The 17,183-nt window shown below is 44.0% G+C and overlaps 1 protein-coding gene across 1 annotated transcript in view; it reads right to left on the bottom strand.

Annotated features, from left to right (window-relative positions):
- ccdc88ab (coiled-coil domain containing 88Ab) overlaps positions 1 to 17,183 on the bottom strand; it is a 64,792-nt gene that overhangs the window by 1,592 nt on the left and 46,017 nt on the right. Inside the window, exons 18-36 of the mRNA XM_083923089.1 lie at positions 16,688 to 16,870; positions 15,651 to 15,929; positions 15,392 to 15,516; positions 14,859 to 14,997; positions 14,103 to 14,279; positions 13,822 to 13,983; positions 12,025 to 12,302; positions 11,766 to 11,909; positions 11,392 to 11,578; positions 10,989 to 11,134; positions 10,736 to 10,828; positions 10,113 to 10,315; positions 7,396 to 7,473; positions 5,696 to 5,932; positions 5,549 to 5,602; positions 4,457 to 4,543; positions 3,722 to 3,811; positions 2,851 to 3,131; positions 176 to 2,651 (exon numbers count right to left, since the gene is read on the bottom strand). Coding sequence (XP_083779215.1) covers positions 1,728 to 2,651; positions 2,851 to 3,131; positions 3,722 to 3,811; positions 4,457 to 4,543; positions 5,549 to 5,602; positions 5,696 to 5,932; positions 7,396 to 7,473; positions 10,113 to 10,315; positions 10,736 to 10,828; positions 10,989 to 11,134; positions 11,392 to 11,578; positions 11,766 to 11,909; positions 12,025 to 12,302; positions 13,822 to 13,983; positions 14,103 to 14,279; positions 14,859 to 14,997; positions 15,392 to 15,516; positions 15,651 to 15,929; positions 16,688 to 16,870 — 3,867 coding nt within the window. The 3' untranslated portion in view covers positions 176 to 1,727. The remainder of the gene's footprint in view (positions 1 to 175; positions 2,652 to 2,850; positions 3,132 to 3,721; positions 3,812 to 4,456; positions 4,544 to 5,548; positions 5,603 to 5,695; positions 5,933 to 7,395; positions 7,474 to 10,112; positions 10,316 to 10,735; positions 10,829 to 10,988; positions 11,135 to 11,391; positions 11,579 to 11,765; positions 11,910 to 12,024; positions 12,303 to 13,821; positions 13,984 to 14,102; positions 14,280 to 14,858; positions 14,998 to 15,391; positions 15,517 to 15,650; positions 15,930 to 16,687; positions 16,871 to 17,183) is intronic.

Here is a 17,183-nt window from a genome sequence, read left to right as displayed (position 1 = left end):
GGGCGACGGACAGGACAGTAATGACAGGAGGGGACAGGTTTGGGCTTAGAGAAGCAGGGGAAACAAGTGCAGGGCAGGATGGACGGCATCTGTTACACCATCTTTTAGTTTCCCATGGAGACAAGACCGACCCCCCCCCCCTTTAAATCCTCCCACTCGAGCAGCACTCACTCACCACGCGCTCACAGCATGGTAGCAGACAGACGAGGGTGGTGGGGGCGGGGTTTAGCAGCTTTGCTGCGGCTCCCCGCTCCTGCTTTTTGACTTTCTGCCCTCCACATCTGTAGGATAAAGGCAATGTTTACGTTACATCTGTAGACAGTGGCAAGAAACGTTCATTTTCTTTATACCTGCATATACTGTAGATTAGGATAAATACATTAAAGCAACTTCAGAAGAGTGAGTACAAAAGCAGAAATAAATAAGGTTCTAGAGGCCGACAGTACTGCTAGTATTGGCACATAAAGCAGTGCTCGTCTTTGATTATAACTTAATGATTACAACAATCTGTACAAGATCTTGTCAGTCAAATATTATCCATTCTCAAGTTGTGGTGCGTCGGGGATGAGTAAATAAAAGTTTCCAGATACCAAAAGAAATGATGTTAGCTTCATTCACAAAACAACCTGACCACGGAAAACTATTCTCAACGTACAATATTGACTTCCTGTTTCTGTAACTCTATCGAGGTCTGACTGATCAACTATTCTCAACGTACTATATTGACTTCCTGTTTCAGTAACTCTATCGAGGTCTGACTGATCATCTGCCACTTCCTTAACCGTCAACTTTCGCTAAACCAACTACACCTTCGCTCAGATCGTTTTGGGGATGAAGCTTCATCATTTTGTCACCAGCCCAAAGAGTCAGTTAATCCCACCAGATCAAAAACCCATCATCAGCAGAGCAAAGGCTCCGGTTAATATTATATAAAAAAAAGAAAATACAGAAAAGGTGTCAAATGTACAAACAGTAAACCGTACACACCATCAATACAGACAAAAACAAAGAAGATACACATGATAACCATTTTGATCACAGCGATCAAAATGAGTGTTTCAGGTTGAACAGAACAAAGCCGTGCAATTTAGTGGATGATGCAACTGAATTAAAAAGCAGTGAAAAAGACACTCAGTCACCCATACATCATCAAGACGTCGTCGTGGACACAAGGTGGAGAGTGAATCTATTATCTGACACATTGAAAAATCATGTTTGGATTTGTAATGAAGAGATGGCAGCTTCAAGATCTGTCCCACAATGCTTTGCTCTCTATCAGAGATGGCCATTTCTGACATTTTGGTATTTGTTATTGGATCCTGGATCTACTTACTGCGAATTAAAGATTCAGGCTATAAATAACAAAAACTAAGTCTTAACCGTGATGGATTAACCCCAACTTGCAGATAATAGTGTAGTGTTAGCCAGTGATTTGATGATGAAACAATAATATGGCTGTTGGATGAAAGAACATTCATTAAAGTCCCACCTCGGAGAAAAGAACAAGGGCAGGAAACAGGAAGTGACAAAAAAACAAAACAAAACAAAACAGCGACTAACCAGCACCATGGCAAACAGAAAAGAACAAAACAAAAACACCACACAGAGATAGAGCTCCAATAAATACGTGCAGAGGAGGAGGATTTGTCATTTATCCATCTTTTCATTCTCCCCTCTTTACATCAAGTCTGGTGAAAAAGATCAACAAGACAGAACCTCCCTGTCATTTACACACACCCGTACTCATACCACAGAGACTGGTTGTCCTCTGGGTTCAGTGACTGGTCTGAATCATTCACGCAATTGGGATCAACACCCTCGTTATACTCTTTCACACTGGCAGGGCTGGATCTCATCTGGCCATTTGTTTTGCTGTTAGGGGCCTGGTTTGGGGTGGAAATATGGTTGGGGATAGGAGGAGGGTGTGTTTTATTTGGAATAGGAGCCCCACTGATGTTGCTGACTAGGGTGGGGTTTAGGGACAGGAAGGGGAGGTTTTTACCATCCGAATCACTAAAGATGGAGTCCATGAAGACAGATTCTACAGTAAAGGAAGGGCCGAGGAAAGACTCAAGGGTGGAGAGGTCGGGATCCTCCAAGCTATGGCAAGGTAAGCTGAGTGACTTGGGCAGAGGGGTGGTGGTGGTGGTGGTGGTAAGGGGTCCCTTAAGGTTGCTGCTGTTGGGGTGGTACTCACTGGGTGTAGGCTGGGAGCGTACCCCAGCCTTTGTGGAGGCGACACGAGGAGCAGCGTCCACGGACACGGGCTGCCGGTTGTCCTTTGAGAGCAGGTCGTGGATGCTGGTGCGCCGCGTGGTGCCCTCGGCGGTGGAGATGACGCTGCTGGCCCGGGGCAGCGTGGAGGAGGCACAGTCCAGGCGTTCAGACACGGACGTGGCTTTGCTCTGCGATGACAGGCTGGAGCGGACCGGGACAGAGCCTCTCACGCGGGTGCTCTCCGCCTTACGCAGGGTTGGGCGACCCGGTTGTCCAACGGATCTCGGTGGGCGATCAGAGCTGACCAGCGTTGCTTTCCCGCTGGATGAACGTAATATGCCTCGGCCCTTTATAGAAGTGCGTTCTTTCTGCGTGTGCTCAGAAGAAGTGGAGAGGCGGGGAGAGTCTACAGTGAGGTTCTCCTGACTGCCAGACTGCAGAAGACAAAGCAAACAAAAGGACGGATTTATCAAAGACATCACACAATCCTTTCGCATTCTCATCTTTGGGAGAATCAGCATATTATATTAAATGAATTAAATCGAGTCAAGATGGTCATAACAGGGAAAATATTGCATTTTCCTTTCCATAAAAGCTTGATCTACGTCATCTGCACCGGCTTAGAGGCCTCACCTCTGCAGGATCAATACCCTCATCCAGGAACTGCTGCAGGGAAAGCACCTCGGCGGCAGGGGATCCATTTTTCCTGACCTGGGTCTGGCCAGGGCTGCCTGTGCAAGTGGACGGGTCGAGCGACCTGCGCAGCTGCAGGGGGCTCTGGTGGGAGGAGCGTGAGGAGGTGGGCTGTTGGACGGGGCTGCTGCCGCTGCTGGACCACACCTCCTGGTCCAAACTCAGGCTGAACTCTCCGCTGCTCTCACTGTGAGGCCTGCTGAGGTTGCCGTTCAACGTGCCTGTGGGAGGAGATGGGTGGGTAGAGTCATCTATGATCTTTATTGACCTTTAGCATTCACTATAGGAACTGCATTAGTACCACTATTCACCTGCACTGCCTACATGTTCACTATTTACAATGATGATAGTAGTCATTTAAAAGTAAAATGCTTGCTGCCTCCATAACTGCAGTGTGCTGTAGCTCTCTGAAAGCTCATTTGTAACACTTCCCATCCCTCACTGACACATTGAAAATTAGAAGATTATAAAATGTCTGTTGAAAATGCATCAGACCTATGTTGAATATTAAATATAGTCATGAATGTCTCATTTGAATTTGCTGAATTAATTATCAATGTCAGTAAAACTTGTAGTCAGACTCTCTTAAATGCCATTCCATTCTCATACTATTGAACAAGAAATGGAGAGAGAAAAAAAATAACCCTTAACTTTTAAAATCGGGACAAACCGACGTGATCCAATTTTCACAGGACACATTGAAGTAGGTTTGAGTAAAGGCATGAAAGAAAAAGATAAAGGGAGCAAAGGAGGAAGGCAAGAATGGTTAGTTGAGAGGAGGATGAGAAGAAAAGGGGAAGGAGGAGCATACCTTTGCCCCCCAGTGGAGAAGTGAGGTGGGAGTTATTGTTACTATTACTACTGGTGGTCCTGTTGCTATGGAGACTGGTGGGTCTGGAGGCTGGGTAAGGGACAAGAGGGAAGACGCACACACAAACATACATATAGTTAGGATATATATACACTTACATGTATTCACACAAACATGCACTAACACAAAGAGTAACACGTAGGTGTAAGGGAACAGTTTGACCGAATGTCTCCTGCTGGGGCAGCAGATGGCACATGCCGGGCAGAGGGACAGGACCGGTGGCTCAGTGCCAGGCGGCAGCACCACCAATATGTCCAGTCAGTTAACAAAGAAACTACAACGGGGGGAACATAATCCAAGGACCAAACCACCTTAGAGTAAAAAAAGGAACTTACAGAAAGCACTGAATAAAAGGGCGATAGAGTATTAATAAAAAAGATTAAAAGAAGAAACGGGTGATTTTGTGTGAAACTGAAGAGGAACTCCGAAGGAAGAAAGGAATGACAAGTGGTGACAATGTGACCTTGCTCTTCACTGTGTTTGTGGGGACAGCTACAGCTGGAAACCAGGGACCGTGAAATCATTTCAAACTGGTTTTCAGGACATCGGTGACACCAAATTAGAATTTTAAATGAACGATTGCATTACTGATCGTTGTCGAAGTTCTTATTATGCCTAGGAAACCAGCCCATTGTGGCCCAGAGTGGGATTCAGTGCCGAGTAGTGGTCACTTACTACAGATGCTACAGGGCACTCTGCACATGACGCTCAGCTCAACAGGAGAAGGACACAGAGCCAGAGCACTGCTATACACCTGCAGGCCTGATAAGACACACATATACACACATACATAACTCAACACACCCTGGTTGTGACTCATGACATGTTTTAAGGGTACTACTCAGTAATTTTTCCCACAGTGCAAAACTAGTTCTGTGTCTCTTTATGAATTGAAACAAAGATAGAAACAACAAACGGCAACATAAAAGTTGCTTGAAAAAAAAAAAAATCCATAAAACTACCATTAACAGCAAGAATAATAACATCTCTAGAAGATTGCTTATAATGCATCAACCATTAGGTAATGTCCGGTGTGTTAGTGAGAGTTTCCTACAGCCATTACAGAGACATAATGGGAAATGGTCTCAAAACAATCTGTTGGACTTTATGAGTGCTTTCTGGGAATTCATCAGCTAAGCAGTATCCAGGCAGGGCCCTAATGCTTCACCAATGTCCTGGGGAATCAGCCGAATGGCCTATAGGGACTATAGGTTACATACAGTTTTTTGATGCAACACAGTAATAAATCTGGTATATGAACATAGCGCATTAGTCGAAGAGTAACTGGTGACAGGCTAAAATGCACTGAAACTACAAAAAAAAGTAATATAAGAGCGACAACACTGATGGAATTAGGGTGTAGACTTAGCTTAAGTACTAGGAATGTGTGTCAGTAGTTTGGAGGCTGTTTAAAAAGTGGGTCGTCTTCATTAGGGCGGCACAGAAATGATGAATAGTTGCTTGGCCGCAGATTAACTGCCCTGGATAACATCCTAAAGCCTGAATTAGAGTCAATCCTACTTTCAATGGAAGCTGATCTCTCTCTTTTTTTTTTTTGCTCTCCACTAAAATTGCTTTTCCAACTGTAGCTCAAGCTTAATCAAAGTGCAGGAAGGCAGCCCAAAGATTAGCAGTGGCACTGGTGAGGACATGACCTGCTTTTTTAGGGGGCTATTTGGTCTTTCCTTGTTTAAATGGCAAGTTGGTGATGAGAGGCTGCTGCAAGCACCCGTTTTTTTTCTTTTCTAATGTCATGTCAAGTCTTACCTTGACTCTTGGGGTCATCTAAGGAGTCGGCAACATCCTCACAGGAGGCATTATCTGTTGAGACACAGAAGAGCGATGCTCTCAATAACAGATTCTCAAAATACCAGTTTGTCCCTATGGTCACACAAATAAAACCAGCATCCCAACCTTTGACCTGAAGCCGGAGCTTTGCCCTGCTGTGCCTTGCGGTGGGCAGGGTGAGGGCGGCACAGTCAATGGCGTTGGTGGAAAAGGCGAGCTCCTTCATGCGCTGACTGCCGCGCCTGCTGCTGCCTGTCATGCAGGCATCTCCGGCCTCAGTGCCGTCTAGGTTGTCGATGCTGCTCGCCCACTGAGCTCCGGGACCGCCGGCCACAGCCATGGTCTGCAGCAGGTCATTCATGGCTGAGTGGACGAACGAAGGGACAGAAATTAGGACAGGAACAGTGGCCGTCCACCTCAAGTTATAGTAGCTTCTTGTACCCAAAATTATTGTTAACTTTAACTTGATGATGTCAGCATTACAAAACATAATTCCAATAATATCACCCAAAGTGCATAAAGATTAAAGCTGCATGGTTTTTCATCCTTCAGATTTTTTCTTGGAAAGGTGATGCATCACGTTAAGAGGCCACTGTCTTTATGCACTTTGTTTACTGAGTCATAAGCTAAAGTAGAGAAGCATGAAGGCATGCAAAGCTGCAGCAGCGGTGCTGTACACAAAAGATCAGAGCCAGAATCAGAACAAGGCAAGTCCATGTCAGCAGAATAAGATCTGAAATGCAGCACTCAGAGAGAGAGAGAGAGAGAGAGAGAGAGAGAGAGAGACAGAGAGAGAGAGAGAGAGAGAGAGAGAGAGAGAGACAGAGACAGAGAGAGAGTGTGTGTAAAGGCTCCATTTCAATCCTCCATGGTGAGTGTGAGTGGAGGCGATCAGGCGGTTGGTGATTTTTTTCATCATGCTGTAATCAAGATGGAGGCAAAGACACCACAGGCGCATGAAAGGCAAACCCGCAGTCTCTTCAAGTCTCACCAGACCACACAAACGCACACACACACACACACACACACTCACACACAGCCTTTCATTCGGTACACAAACAAAATAAAACCAAAGAGCACATGACAAAGCTGCCCGATAAGTTGCCTAGTGCATAGTGACTTCCACACTGACCGGACTGAAAGTTAATGAAACTGCATCACATGACAAGAGACACATCTACAGAATTCTTACTGTCAAGTTTTTGCATTATTGCTTTTTTTTGGGTGTGAATTGAGTCCTACATTTTCCTGTCACCAATACATTCATTTTCATTTGTACATACAGTATTTGCATTAAAACAAAGTTGGTAAAGCCTCTGTTATTCACTTTTCTGCTAATGGTGAGGACAAAGAGACACTACACTGGTGAAAGCTGATAAAAGATCAGAGCAGATACTCTACAGGAGGGAGTGGAGGCGGCAGACGAAGGGCGCAGGAGGTGACAGAGGGGTGGGGGTTAATAAGCAAAAAATTAAGGACAAGTCACTGATGTCACCGGGGTATGCATGGGGGAACAGTAACTATGAAACATTTTTTTTTAACTTGAATCTTTGGTAAATCTTGTGCAGACGTCTCATAAAAAGATATTAGATAACATCACCACTGTGACATACTAAAATTGTGTTTTAAATAGAATTAATTTGAATAGCCTGAGTAGGTTTAAGAGCTGTGACTGAAACCTGAACCTGCCATGCTGTCACTGTCACGGCCCCCACACTGCAGCCACCATGAAATCAGTGACTGTTCCTTCTTTGTTTCTCCTAGTGTGGCGATGAGAGGGAGAGGAGGCGGGGGAAGGCTAGCGTGGCGGCTAACGGAGGTCTTACACATGGAGCGCCGGTAGATGGCTTTGGCCTTGTCTTTGTCCTTGGATCTGTTCCTCATGAAAGGCAACCTTTTTAAAGCTGTCAAGAGCGCAGCCAGAGACAGACAGACAGACAGACAGACAGACAGAGGGTAGAGAGAGCGACAGAACAAGCCAGAGGGAGGTGGAGGAAAGAAAACAAAAGAAAAAAAAGGAGGGCAGAACAGAGGGATGTGGTTAACGTTTTCACAAAGAGAGCCAGAGGAGAGTTGCAGAGAAAGAGCTGAGCCCCTGGACACTCAACTGGACAATAGACAAACAATGCAATAGACACAACCCCTAATATATAGGACTTAGAAGGGATGATTCATATTATTACAAAGCACATTTATCATGAATTGTCAGGTATTTCAATCCATTACTTCTTGGTATTTCATGGAAATACTGTCAGAAATATATTGGCAATGCTAGATGGAGTTAATGGAGCTGGAAACAATTTATCCAGAAAAAGTCGTCTTTGGATGGACTTCCTCCCGCAGACTTCTTTAAAACCTGAATTATAGTTCTAAGGGGCAGACTTCTGCACAAAGACACATTATGCAAACAAACATAAAAATGTAAACACATTATGCAAACCCACTAACACACTAACATACATTTTATCTGCACACAACAACACACGGAAGCACTCTCTCTCTCATGTTAATGGTCATGTGGGTTGTATTCTGCATTACCGACTGAACACGACAACACAACTGTCAATACATTACCACCTACAAGAAACACTGAGGATGAAGAATATTAAAGGGTGCAATCAGGAGAGTGAGAAGGTCAAAGGGCAGCATCAGGAAGGACTGCAGTGCTTTCACAGACGTAACCATTAACTAAAGTATTGCTTATTCGACTGTGTAATGTATTTGGTGCATGTCTCAATGTTTTATAACTATGGTGTTATTCATACGTATTTATGTGTTAACATTTATTGTTACAACAAGGTAGTCAAAAGCCTTTTCTTCTTCTGCTTATACCATTAACTTTGTACTAGCTTACTAATGCGTGTTATAGCTTTATGATTTAACACATATTTTCATTTGAAACAGTTTTACAGTTTAATCTAGAAGGTAAAAGACCCACTTATGTATATGATGATGGAAACCTATCCAACGTACAGCCTGTGTTTTTTTTTTCTGTATTTCTTCCAAATCCAGACAACCAGGATTTTGACACATCTTGCATTGGCTGGTAGTCAGCTGCATTGCATACATTGCACCTTTTAATAGCTAGGATGCTATGATAAGAGGGCGTTTCTTTGCTATTTACAGATGAACTGCACAGATCAGCAGGTTGACAAGACTGTGACTGAGAGCTAATGAGCCTTAGACTTGTTGGAGAAGTTAAGAATGAACTGGACCTGGGACAAAGTGTAACTGAAGGGCTTTCCAATATTTAAACCACATGAGATGCGCCCGATTCAGTTTGACTCCTGGACACTGTTGAAAAGCTACTCCACCAATTTAGCATTGCACTTCTAAAAAAGAAAGTCAAATCAAAATCGATGCAGCAGAACCAGAGTTATCGTCTTTTACATTTTAAACATTCTGGCGCCTACAATACCCACAATACAAACTGACCTCCGACAATTTGGTACTGCTAGCCTCAAGCAGAAATTAGGAGCAGGCAGAGGTCTGATTAGCTCACTTTTTTCTACATCAACACCCCCACAACCCCCCCCCCCCCCATTTTCAAACTTGTAGTCTCCAGCCCCAACACTGACTCGACTGACATAACTTGAGGCAATTCATCAGATTTTCTTCTCAAAATTTTAAATCTCTAATTCAAAGACGTGTAGACTTTAATGTGTTCAATTGTTGTAGTTCCCCTTTAAAATCCAGTGTCACTAAATACACAAAAAGATATTGTCTTTTGGACTAAAATCAAGAGTCTAATGGTGGTGGTATTTTTCATAACTGTGGAGTCAAGCTGCATAAGATTAGAAGTCAGGCGCGTCCTCTGTCGTTTTAAACACAGGAAAAACATCTACTTTTAGAGCCAGGTCCAAGATTCAGTCAACCTTGTGGTGCTGTGCAGTTTAACCGTAACCTCGACGACAGCTGAGTGACACAGACAATGGACTCACGAAAACATGCCCTGAGAGATGTGACAGTCGGGTCACAAACCCCGCCCACCCTCCCTATCCGCAGCATACCATTGGTGGAACCCTGCCCTTGGGCATGGGGCTGCTGCCCTCTCCTCCCTTTGCAGAGAGAGAGAGATAAAGAAGCAGAGGAGCAGTTAGGGGAGGAAAGATCCATTCAACCACTCAATCAGTACACAATCGTACACACACACACACACACCAAGTAGCAGAGTTGTTTGTGACTTTGTGGGCACGTGAATGTTAGATTATGTATCCGTGAAAGAGTATTCAGCGTCAATGAAACTAGCTGGAAACTATTTTGATCAATGCTTTCTGTGCATGTGCATTTGTGTCCATCTTTGTGTGAAATATTGTCTCAGTGTTTGATATTTGATCACAGCCAATTTGACTGTACATTGTTTGTTAGGATAAGTAAATATTCAGGGTGTGTAGCACTATTGCCCAAGAAAAATCGTGTTATATTAACTTAATTTATACTGAGCAAATACAGACAAGTTTCCTTTGGTCGTGGCTGAAAGTAACTACGCTGCTTTTGATGGAGTCTACATCTGTGTGTGTCTAGGCGATTCTTTTGTACTCACTGCTGCTCCTCTTTTGTGTAAGTGTGTCGTCCAGCGAGTTGGAGCCAGAGCCTATGGACGAGCTGTCCTGGCTGTCCTGGGGAAACATCAGGAAACCGTCACCAGACTCTGAGCGAGAGGGAGTCAGCGTGAGGGAGCGCATCCTCTCCCGGCTCTTCGGCTTGATCAGCTTCCGCATCTTCAGAGTGATCCAGTTGCCGCGCCTACAAAGGAGAGACGGGTAAGATGGTGAGAAAGAGAGATATAAAGTATGTACAAACTGGCATAAATATAATATGAAGGCAGGATATGAACTGATTTTTTTCCCCATTTGTGTAGTGACCCTCTAAATCCCATAGATGATAAAAAATGTTGTGCTATACAGCTGTTTATAGCTCTGTAGATCATAAATATTTGATGCATCCCTTCCTGAGGCTTTGCTTTCTGCCATTCCCCCCCCTCAGAGATAAGAACCAACAAGCAAACAGCTTTGAACATCAGAGTCTGCTATGATACACCGACTTGTTCGAGTCACTCAGATTCCTGTGTGAGCATGGATTTCAATTGAGAAGTCATGGTCTGGTCATTGTCACAAAATAACCTATATAAGTTAATATTTTGTAATTAGATGAAGCTCTTTTTACCTGCGTGGAGGTGAGGGGTCGTAGAACTTGTACTGGTCCATGATCTTCTCCTCCAGCTTCTCTTTCTGTCTCCTCAGCTCATTCAGCTTGTCTCTGATGGGTGGAGAATTGAGAGATGATCCAGTAAGAAAAGTGAAAATGCGTACAACCCAAATATAAATGCCACCAATCTGATTGGAAAATGCCATTATCAAACAGAAATCACTGTGCACAGGGATGTGTTTGCTGTCCAATGAGAATATCAGCGGTTTACATGTATTGTCTTTGCTCTACGTGGAACAGGTCCTTGCTCTCCATGGTCTGCTCCAGCAGTGTGCGATTCTGTAGCATCAGAGTCTGGATCTGGTCCAACAGGTGGCGATTCTCCTCCTCCAGGTTTCCTTTGAGCTGGCTCAACAACTAACAGGCGCACGCAAACACACACACACACCCACACGCATTAAAGCGATGCTAAGACACATGGCTCGACAACAAACATGATGCATCATAAGGAGTAAACCATTCACAACACAGCTGGCTTAAGAGGTCGTCTCTACAAATGGGATACATAAAAAAAAAATCAAAGCAGCCAAAAGACAGCTGGCTTTAAAAGTGGCACACAAACACCTGATGGGGAAACCCCCAAATAAAGAGAGGATAAATGTGTGTCTCCTCACCTCACACTGGTTGGTGAGCTTGGTGGAGGTGATGTCCAGCTGCTGGTATTGCTCCTTTAGTTTAGAGAATTCGGCCTCCAGCTTGGTCTGGTCCAGCTTGGCGCTGTTCAGCTGGGTCTTTGTGTTCTTATGGTCCAGCTGGAGGTTCTCGTTGTCCTTCACCAGCTGACGGTAGGTATTATTCAGCCTGAGGAGAGGGCAGAGGGATAACTCAATATGCAGACACGTATGCATGTAAAATTCACATGTCTAAATTCATAGAAAGATTAAGTTAATCTAAGGAAAATATCCAGTTCAGCAGGATGAGTCACTTTGTTATTCATACGTTTTGCAAAGTGTTTAAAATAAAACTGATTGATGCTGGTTGATCCGACCTATCATTGTCTTCTTTAAGCATTTTGTACTGGTGAGCTGTGGCTTCATGCGTTTGATTCTCCAGCGTCATTTTGTCCTGCTGCTCCTTCAGAGCTTTCTCCAGTTCCTCCAGCTCTCCTTTCCTCTGCATGAGCTGCTTGTACCTGAACACACACACACATACAACAATGTACAAAAGTAGTGCATAAAGTCATGAGTGAGGCTCAAACTGTAATCAAACAGCATGTGCACATCCTTTGCTCCTTAATCCAGTCTTACTTGTCCTCCAGGTCCCTGTGCTGCTGCTCCAGGCTCTTGTGGGAGCTCTTCAGGCCCCCGTGCTTTCCGATCAGGGCTTCAAACTCGGCCGCCTGCCTCTCGTGGAGTGCCGCCAGCTTCTCGTGATCGCGGAGGAGCAGCTCGTAGGTGGACCTCACCTCCTCTTTCTCTTTCAGCGCTCCCTCGCGCTCACCCTCGACGCTGCTCTGCTGGCTCTGCAGCTGGGCGTTCTGCGCCATGAGGGCTCCACTCTTTGAGCTCAGGGTGGAGTTTTCCACCTTAAAGGACAGGGCATCGAAGACAAGAGAGAGATAAATTAGGGGGGATGTGGAAGGAGAGAAGAAAGGAGGGATGGATGTGAAACAATGAATGGCTAATGAGAGTATTGGGGAGAGGAGATGGAAGTGAAGAAGATGGGAAGACGAGGAAAGTGGAGGAAGGAAACATTGAGCAGGGAGTGTGAGATCTGAGAGAAACATTTTGTCGTCCGTCTACACTTATCAAACGATATTTTTGCTGTGATCTGCGAGGAGTACCCAGCTCACATCAAAGGACATAAATGTAAAGTTAGTAAAGGTAGTAGCTGTTTCCGTCTACAGGGGGCACTGTGTCTCTGCTCGGTTTGTCCTCCCTCTTTGCTGTAAGCACCATCTACAGAACACCAGCAGGAAAACGGTTTCTTTTCATGTTTCCTTTGTGGCAAAAGCGGTTTCCCCGTCTCAGATCCCTCTTCAATCATGACTAGTTGTGTAATCGCACTCTGACACATACACATTCTGCCCAGGTGCTGACACATTTTCTGTACCTTTAAACAGAGACAGCCTTTTACCTCCAGTAAACACACACACCTGCTCTCACATACACACGGCCCACACACACATCAAGAGACATACGCCAACACCCACAGAAACAGCTAGAAGCTACTGTATGGTCAGTGTAAATCCTGTCGCCCATAAGCAGGGTTTGAATTGCTGCCAAACAGGCAGCGCAAATCTAAATCCATACCAGGAAACTAAGCAGCCCGGTAAGGCAACTGTACAAACAGAGCAATGTTGAAAGAAGGCTGGATAGCTTTGTATTGTGCATTTAAAATGTAGAATAGTCTAAGTTGTTTCTTATTGAATACAATGTTACAGAATATTTCAGGAAGATTTTACGCTATTGCTATTACCAATCACGACCCTACTAAAATCAGATATTTATTAAACATGCATGTATGTATCCAAGGATAGAGTGTATCTAAACATACTTGCAAAAATGACACTGATATGAGCCTAACTCTTACATTTTAAATGGGGAAAACAGAAAAACACCTCATCTTGAGGTGAGATTGTTTTGACAACAGCTATTTCCAAAGCCAAGCATTACCTCAGAGCCTCAGTGTTAAAGCTAACATAGGCAATAACTCCTTAAAGTTATCAGGAGTTCAGCAATGTAAACATCTACAATACAATACAGACAATAAAGGGACCTTAAGGTGAGATTGTTTGTTCAGATTGAATGCACTTCAAAGGGTTACCAGGTCCTTTGCAGTGAAATAAATGAAGCGTGTGTCTACCATAGATTATAGTTCATAGTTTCTTGTGAGTGTGAGGCAGGTTATAATAACATTAATATAAACTTGTTGCAGTCTACTCATGTTCATTTATTTTAGTGAGAGACAAAGTTACCTGCTTGACTTTGTTAGATTTCAGTTGTACACTACTGCATACTGTTATCAGTATGTGTAATGCATTCCTCTGTCAGTCAAACACTGCCTACTGGACACTGTATTGTGTAGGATGTGGAGGGGATTACCTGCAGCTTGGCGTTCTGTGTCTGTAGTGTCGTATTGTTCTCCTGTAAAGAAGCGGTCTGTCTCTGCACGGCCACTATCTGAGCCTGCAGGTTGGAGCTTTGAGTTTCCAGTTGTTTGAGCTGGCTCCTCAGGGCCGCCTTCTCAGCCTGCAGAGTGGCATTCTTGGAAAAACATGCACATAATATATCAGATGCACAGGAATACGTTCAGAGAAAAGTAAACATGTTCGCCATTCATCTTGGAAAAATCACATAAGCCATCCTGAAATTGTGCAACTTACATTCCTCTCCACCTCAATGAGTCTGTCTTTGACTTTCAGCAGCTCTCTGGTGGCTTCATGACTCTCTTTCTCCCATTTATTGACAGCCTTCGGGTCCTCCGCTCCTCTAGGGGGCGAGCTCTGCACCATCCTCTCCTCCTCCTCCCTCTGACGCAGCGCCTCGTAGTTTTTCTTTACCTGGAGAGAGACACACAAATCATAGTTTTGTTGTGCTCTTACAGTAAAATAAAATACATTTCTCCAACATAAATATAATGTAAATCCATAAAGGCTGAAAATGAAATACTGCTCCAGGCTTGACTGCAAAATTGCTAAATGATAAAAAGGAGACTACACATGATCCATATAGTTTCACAGCTTCACAACAAGTTTAAAACACATATGCCTCGCTAAAGGAAAACAGACATCCTCCCCTCCACTCCACCTCTTTCACAGACTCCTGCTGCCTCATGAATAGATAAACTGCTGATAGAAGTGGAAGAGAGGATGAATAAATAATGTATCGACCTTGAGAAGCCCTCAGTGTTTTCGGTATTTCTAGTGTTTTGGACTGCAGGGGAAGATTTTGGAACACGCTGTTCTCAAGTGGACGGACTAAGAGGTTGGTGTGTTGTCGTTTTAAGAGGAATGTGTTTTGATAATGGGTCTTCTGTATTGCAGCTGAGCGAATTATCTGCATGCAACCAGAGTACCGTTTCTCTGCACATGCATTTCTCTGTTTAAAGGTCTGGATTTGTGTGTCTATGCACTACTGACTGTCTTGAGCTCCTGGCGAAGTTGCTGGTTGAGGTTGGAGGACTCCTGCAGTCTGGCCTCTAGGGCAGCGATCTTCTCCTCTTTAATCTCCAAAGATGATTTCAGAGTCGACTCCAGTTTGGTTTCCAGGAGTCTAAACCTGGAAACAAATACACTCACAAGTTACCTCGGTGTGCGTGTATTCATGTCTCCTGTCTAAAGTGTGATCAAACATTTGTAATCCTCAACACAGATAATGTATTATCATCGTAAACACAGTGCAGCAAGGCTAATGGACTTCTTGGCAAGAGTGTAGTAGGTAGGGGAGATTTTGGCGCATAAATCTCCCACAGGATGATTCTGAAATACTCAGATTAATTCGAACTCAACACCTGATCTAAAATCGATCACAGGGCTGATTTATTTTGACTTAATCATTAATCATCAACCCATGATGATTGACCAAGTTTTTTTTCTTGTTGCAGTTTTGAGTTCTCATTTTAAGAGCTGAAACACAAAAGTGAACATCATGGCTTGTATGTGAGAGATCATACCTGTCGTCAGAGCCCTCGTCATGCAGCAGCCTCTCCTTGTTCAGTCCAATCTTCTCCAACTCATGGGTCAGTTTCTCCAGATCGTTATTCATCTGCTGAGTCCGCAGCTTCTCACTCACAAGCTCCTAAATACACACAGGCACACAATGAGCAACTCCTTCAGATCAGAAGTGTTCACTTCAGCTGTGACTCAACAACAGGATCATTTAAATTAAACCCCCCTAAAACAGAATTTAGTAGAATAGACTTCTATTCTTACCTCTCTAAGTGCATTGAGGGTCTTCTTATCGATGTTGCCCAGTTTGACCAGCTCCTTGTTTTCTCTCTCCAGGTCTTTGACTCTGGTGCAGGAGTCTCTGAAGAAGATCATCTCCTTGCCCATGGTCCGATTCTCTTTCTCCAAGGAGGAGATCCGCTGGTTGTTGTCATCCAGTTTAGAGTCACGGATCTCGGCCTGCTGCCTCAGCCGCTTGTTCTCCTTCTCCAGAAGCTTCTTGTCTTTCTCTAGCTGGGAGCTTTCCTGCTCCAGAGTCTTGTTCTGTGGGATAACAGGAGCGTTTGATTGATTTAGTTTTCGTCTAAATGCCTTGTAAATACATGTTTGGCTAAAAGTGGACACAGATTAATTTAAAAATCAATTTTGAAAAATAATCTGGGATAATCCAACTCTGCTGGGAACCTGCTGTAATTTTATCAGAATGAACTAAATGAGTGGCTGTTCTGGTCAAGTGCCAGAAAACACATTTACACTTTGTTTATTTTTTCTTAAGATTATTTCTTGGCAGTCAGAACAGAGAGGAAATGGGGTGAGAAAGAGAAGAGGATAAATGCAGAAAAGGACCGCAGGTCGCAGTCGAACCCACGGCCGCTGCCTTGAGGACCTTCAGCCTCTTTACATGGGGCGACTGCTCGAACCACTGTTTCACCGGCTGCCCCCACTTTGTTTATTTTAACATATTATATTCTTGTGACTGCTGTATATCACAAACACTACTTTCAGTCTGCCCCAACTACAAATGTGGGCCAGCTGATTGACCTCATTCTGTCAGGCAGAATCAGTGCACCCCACAAAAAAAAAATCACTAAAGCTGTGTCATCGAAACATCCACAGCTATCCCACTTGATGTAGTACCTGTTCTGCTCCAGAGAAGAGCTCAATCAAAAAGGGTTTCTAATTTCTTAACTATGACTCAAAATTGAGTTTGTATTTTTCGGGCTGCCATTTCCCACATTTCAGATCATAATTATTGCTACTGAATGAATGCATGTGAAAATGTTTTTGTTTTTTTCCCCTACCTCCTGCTCCAGCTGCTCCAGGCGTTTACTGGAGATCTTGAGCTCCTCCAGGTTGCGTTGGAGGGTTTGATTCTCAGTCTCCACCTCTTGCAGCTCTGCCTCCAACTGTTGAATCTTCTTGCTGCTGTTTTCTAGAGCCTTCTGCAGGCGCTGGTTCTCTGTATCTAGGCCCTGGTAACTCACCTGGGAGAGGAAAGGCCAGATTAGGATATAAAAAGCATCCATGAACTAGTTGCACTGTTCCCTGATGCCATTATATGACAGATCCCCTGTAACTTACCTGTAAAAATATTCGATAGTGCCAAAAATCACAAAAATGTGTTATGCAAAGTGCCTTTACCTCTAAATCTATTTTGCATAACCTTAAGTGTAGCATTAGTTGTCTCAGTTAGGGATCTGGCAGTGTAAGCACCACTGGTGCTGATTAAACACTATAACTAGCAGCAGTTAGCTTTTTATTTCTAAAAGAAAGCCTCTTGCTGCACATGGTTGCATC

The sequence above is a fragment of the Echiichthys vipera genome (assembly GCF_963691815.1).
Source record: "Echiichthys vipera genome assembly, chromosome: 11".
In the NCBI taxonomy this organism is placed as follows: Eukaryota; Metazoa; Chordata; class Actinopteri; order Perciformes; family Trachinidae; genus Echiichthys; species Echiichthys vipera.
This window is presented reverse-complemented; position numbering and strand designations above follow the sequence as displayed.